Below are 6,000 nucleotides of genomic sequence, written 5' to 3' on the forward strand. Positions count from 1 at the left end.
GGATAGAGAACATATGGTAGGCCTTCTTGCGAGGATTTGACAGAGCTCTTGGTGACTTCTTAACTCCCTCAGCACATCTATCAATCCTTCACTTGGTGCCATGATTCTCTCGACAGTCTAGTAGAATCACCAACACAAATACCACTGTAATGTCCCGAGCTCGTACAGAGGCTGTCTGCTGTACGGTGGAGTGGTCTTAGTGAACCCGTACGGTGGCTGAGCCGTACGGTGACTGGGGTCACCTGAAGGCTTGGTGTCGTACGGTGATTGGTCACCTGTACGGTGGTTGGGAAGGTCATACGATGGATGTTGTCCGACCGTATGGTGGGTGAGTACCCGCCGGTAGATGTTTGGCCGTATGAGGTGTACCGTAGGGGTCTGTACGGTGGATGAATACCCGTCGAGTTCTTCCCTCAGAGCCCTCCGGATACTTCGTCAGTTCAATGTTGCATAGAGGCGTGGAATGGATTATTGTTATGCCAGACACAAGAGACTCAGATGAAGATTCAAACATGCAAAGAGAAATTATATTGATGAGATTCGCACAACAAATTACACACTCCAAATAGAAGCAGAATAGGATGAGGGATGAATCCCACCGAAACTGCGGATACCAAGTAGGGAGGTTCTTTCACCTCCGAAATGGTGGACAATAGAACTCCAACTGGAATTCACACAAACAAGAAAAGATACCAGATTCACATGCCTACGACAATGACTAACTCGGCCATATATATGGGCTCCAGGAAGTTTCATGAAGGGTTACAAACGGGCTGGCATAACTTAAACTAATAAAATAAAAAGGGGCCCGAAAGATTTTATTATTAAATTTAGGGCCATACAATAATTAATATTATTTAATTATATCGGGGACATTACAAATTACTTCAAATTGATATTTGAAAAAGACTTCTGAACTATCATAGAATTGCTGATAATACTTATTTTGCGTTTGCCATCCTTTCTTGGAGAATAGAACTTAGCGACTTGTGCAAAACCACCAATCAATAGCTTTTCCCTATGTCAACAGCGTTTTGAGAAGGTTTATAAACTTAATAAACTTATCTCTCCTACTACCTTGAAGCTTCAAATCTAGAAACCTCCGTTGTCTTTAATCTTGCATCAATTGCATTTCAAAAATTTCTATTCCTTTGAAGCATTCAGTCAAACATCTCACTTGCATTGTCTCAAACCATATAGAATATCTGATACTTAAAGCTGTGGTTCAACTGAGTATGCTTGCCAAATAATTTGAAGTCATTGACTAATGATCATGTGAAAGTTGCTAAATCTCTTTCACCAAGCCCATTTCTGTCTAAATCATTACATTCCATGAGACGAAATCTCATTCAAGGAATATTGTTGATCCACTCGCATACCAAGTATATGTTATCGTGCAGAGGGAGAAATGATTTGTCTTTGCTTTCACATTTTGCGATTAAAACCCCGAGAGCTTGTAGGAGAAAAACACTGATAACTTTTGACGAGTTTAACCTTTTGCCATGGAATTTTGCCAAGATGACCAGAATGTTATGATGAGAAGAACCCAAAAAAACAAGTATGTTTGAGTTGACAAAACATTGATTTTAATCTTGTAATCTGTAAATTGGGTCTACACAAAAAATGGCCACATTGCTTGGAATAGGATCAAGATTAGTTCCATAAACAGGTTCAACGAACTAAGTCATGTTTTTAAAATACAATCGGTTTTGCACTTTTCATCAATATGCTGCATCACTCTTAGAACTAGAGAAAACTTTTTGATTCATCATGGCCATAAGACCTTGACGTCATCATCACCTTGCAACCAGTTGGTTTTTGTCTTTGACTTTGGGGAATGCCTATGGACAACAACCAGGAAACGCTTAGGATGCACACTGGTCAAATTGACTCAGTAATAGGCTCTTTTGTATGTTGTTTGAAAAATTATCAGTATAGTTCAAAAAAGGGGGTAACAGGCAGTTTTCTTAACTATTATTTTTCATTTTGGGATGATCTTGTTGTGGTCTTTAGTGAGCAGTTTGCAAGTAACATTGACTTCGATTTTCTTGTTCATGAATTTGCTAGCATCAAGAGATGAGAAAGAAAATTAGCTTTTGTTTTTAATTGCAGATTTGCAGCTGTTGTTTGCAACATCCCAAGGAAAGGAGCTTTGAAGTATCAGTATGTATCAACATGTTTTGTGAAGCATTTAAGCCTAGCATGTGTTTGCTTCCAAAGGAAATGAAGCCTACACATCTTCTCCAAGCTTGTGGGTGGGCTGGCATTCTTGAGGAAACTAGGCAAGCTTCAAACGTTGTAACTGGACACTTTTCTATGTTGATGTTGACAAGTCAAGTGACTTGAATGAGATAAACTTGAGGGTGTCTTATGTTCACGATGCTCAAATCAACATTGCTGCAAGTGCAGGAAAGGTGGACGACTCTACATCACAGGGTAGCTTTGTTGATAAAGATGAAAATTTGGATACTAATTTTTAGTTTGAAGAACTTGCTCTTGAAGATGGTTATGCTGAAGACCATGTAGATGCATATGAGTGTTTATTTCTTTGGTGTGAGGCATGCTATTTTCTCCATGCTGATTGTGCTAAAAAAGAGTTACGAAGGATGGAAATTCAGGTAGATAAGGGAGATGAAGAAGCTTTTTATGAGCCTGATTTTAGCAGTGAATATTGTTCAGCTAGTTGCACTGAAGAGTACACAATGAAGAGGCAAGCAGAAAAACTTGGTTCTTCACATGAGGTACATTGGGAGCTTAATTTTTTTGTTGATTGCTTGCATGGAAATTTGGAAGATACAGGTGATTCAAACATGGATGAGTGTATTCACATTTATAATGAATATGCATGGTAAGGGTTTGGCGCCATTGCTGACTTGTGATTCGATCTTCCTTGCCTTCAAGTGCTTCTTGCTTATCCAAGGTTAAGCTCCTCCATGCAAGTACTCTTGCTTGCAAATGTATGTTGAAATGAGATGGTATGGTTGACTCAACATGCAAGTCACACATGCTCCCAAACCTTAGAAGCTGGATGGAGCTGGCAATGTGCTAGAGGCAGAAGTGAATGATGATCAAATGATGCAAGCCTTTGTTCTATAAGGGGCTGAAAGTTTCTAGTGATTCCAAAGAATATGTAGTTTAGCAAGGGGTCTCCATAGTTTTCTCCTTGGTTGGTAGGTGTATTTCAGGAGATTTCATGAGTGTACACTGAATTTGCTTGGCCACATTTGCTGGTTTGATTGTATTGGGAGGTAGTTAATTGTACAACACTGTAAAACACTGCAAAATTTTTGCAGTGATCTTTTTATTGTAAATGAGATATGTTTGACTGATAGATCTTTGAAGTAGATCAACTGAATGTAAGTTTTAACTTTTAACTATTGATTTTGTGATTTGTATGCATATGCAAATTGTTTTTTCAGTTTTAGTCCATACTTGTGTTTTCAGTTTTTCTTGAAAGTATTAAATTGTTTTGTCCAATGGAGCAGGCACTAGTTTTGGTGGTAAGATATAAACAAACCTCCAAACATTAAATTTAAATACATCTTGTTTTGCTATCCATGATAGTAGATAGTGTAGGATAATTTTTAGATTTCACATCCTTCCATGGCTTGGAGTGCAACTCATGCCATACCTTTTGTGAGTATAAAACTGATTCAGTATGCCTTCAACTTGCACTAGTATGAGAAACATAAGGAGATTTATATATAGAAATGCAAATTTTTTTAATCTTTAAGTGCATGTACAAGAATTTTATTATCTGCTTGTTGGATGTCCTGTAAGTCTCGTTGCAGCCAATATTGACATGAACTTTGTGACATATTTAGGGATTTTCAATAGATTAGATATGGTTGCTGAGAACCTAACTTGTGTTTAAACACTCTTTACTTGTCCTGTTAATGACCTTAGCAGATACCCCACTTGGTCTAGCAGAGCCCAAATAAGAAGAGGTTATCCACTTTTATGTTTTATGCATTGGCATATTGTTCCCACTGTCTGATTATAACTGCAGTCCATCACCTTAAGTTGACCTTCCCTAGGATTAGGTTTTACTGCTGTTCTTTAGGATTTGTGGAGATGGAACATTGAGACCCAACACATTCAAGGACCAATGTTGGAGGCGGGACTGGCTGGTGTTAAATCTTTGTGGCTGCACACAACACCTCTCAATTGCAACTTTGCACAAGGATGACACAACCATCATGTGCTTGCTCATTTTCACATACAGTTTGGTTATGACGTCCATGCCCCCCAGCAAGTTTCAACCTCTTGCTAATGCTTTAGTGTTGTTAATTCACCACTTTCAGAGACCTTATAGAAGTAGTTGGCTTTCATCTCACTACAGTTTAATGGCCATGACTACCAAGAAACCTCTCTTGAGCAGCTAGAGTGAAAACTCTCCCACATGGGAAAATTAAAGAATGCCTCTGATATCACGTTCTCTGTAGGTGAGCTATTGTTTATTTCCAGTTTCCGTTTCTTTGCATTTTCTATATATGACAACAATCTTCTATTGATGAGGATTTCAGGGGTATTAGATCTTTATTTTTTCTTTGATGGTTTGTACTTATGATTTCTTATATAATGATTGAAGTTATTCCCTGGGTGATAAATACTGTATAATTATTTGTATAAAATATACTTCATAGCTGCCAATTTTCTAAAAGCAGAGCGTATACATTTTCTTGCAGATGAGCATTGGGAAGCAATTGAAAGAGTTCCTTGATTACAATGAAAAAATGGGATATATGTTCCATGTAAGTTAGAGTTTATTAAATGTATTTTTTGTTTAAATGTATGCAGTTAGAACTGTCTTTTCTATTTGAAAGAGGGGTGACGAGAATATAAACTGATTTCTCTTTGGTATTGTTTGTACTCTTTAGGATGATGCCAAGAAGGACAGAGCGGCCAAAAATAGATATAATATATTATAGGACATTGTCATTGGGTAGCATGGATATACTTAAAATTTACAGGTTACAAGCAGCATTTTAATGCATGTATCATGTTTTGAAAGGCCATATATTATATCTTAATAAACAGGGTTTCATGTTCAATTTTGTCCTTATTAAGTAAATTACCCACATTATTAAACATAGTTTCATGAGTTGGTTTTGTGCCGCCTCAACAAATTGTAAGCAAAATAAATGGATTATGAACATTATGAGACTTATGTTTCTTTTTAACATGTACACACTTAAAAGAGACTTGAAGCTAGTTTATTTTGAATGTGAACTATTGCTTTTGGAAAATGGTATTATTTTAGACCTAAATTCTATTGAATCCCTTTGATGTGCATGTTTAAAGAGAAGTTAATTTCAGAACCATTCATTTTGTTAGTTTCTATCAGAAGTTTATGCATTCTAAATGAGAGGTAGCTATAATGTAGCTTCTTATAACCTGTTTGAAATCAAGGCCACTTGAATATTTATTTTATGTAGCAGTCGAAAGACTTGTGTAACTTTATAATAATGGGGATTGAGCCAGTCTGTGCATGCCAATTTTGCAAGTTTGAGAAGATGGCTGCAGTCTAATTAAATATTTCAAAATTACTGTATGATAGATCTGATTGGCAAGATATAATTCCTTAAGATAAACTGCTAGTTGTAATAATTTTGTAAGGAAATAAATAATTAATGTTTTCAGCATTGCAATTTTTATCAAGGCAGGCATATGATGTCTTTACATGTGATATATAGCCTATAAAATGGTCCATCTTGTCCATAACTTTATTTTGTTTCATTTCCTGAGTGACACTTATCATTGATTTTTCAGTTAACAATATTTGAAACACCATGTTTGTTTAAGCTTGTATAATTCATATATTTGGTGATCTGTGGACAACTGTCCAACTAATTTGTGATTTCCCCATCCTTGACGTAAAAGCAATCTAGCATTAAACACGTATGATCAAGGTGTGGCAGACCTTGGACACTTCCAAGCAGTTAGCTAGTAGTTATGAGAATTATACATAGAATTTAGAAGTTCAAGTAGTTAGATTTG

The 6,000-nt window shown here is 36.6% G+C and overlaps 1 protein-coding gene across 2 annotated transcripts in view; it reads left to right on the plus strand.

Annotated features, from left to right (window-relative positions):
* The window catches only part of LOC131066831 (eukaryotic translation initiation factor 4E-2), a 91,028-nt gene extending 85,779 nt beyond the window's left edge, over positions 1-5,249 (plus strand). For both annotated transcript variants that reach the window (XM_058001692.2, XM_058001691.1), the window contains exons 5-6: positions 4,689-4,754; positions 4,881-5,249. In XM_058001692.2, the coding sequence (XP_057857675.1) occupies positions 4,689-4,754; positions 4,881-4,931 (117 nt within the window). In that variant the 3' untranslated portion in view covers positions 4,932-5,249. The remainder of the gene's footprint in view (positions 1-4,688; positions 4,755-4,880) is intronic.
* The last annotated feature ends 751 nt before the right edge of the window (positions 5,250-6,000 follow it).

Source organism: Cryptomeria japonica, chromosome 11 (assembly GCF_030272615.1).
Source record: "Cryptomeria japonica chromosome 11, Sugi_1.0, whole genome shotgun sequence".
NCBI classification, from domain to species: domain Eukaryota; kingdom Viridiplantae; phylum Streptophyta; class Pinopsida; order Cupressales; family Cupressaceae; genus Cryptomeria; species Cryptomeria japonica.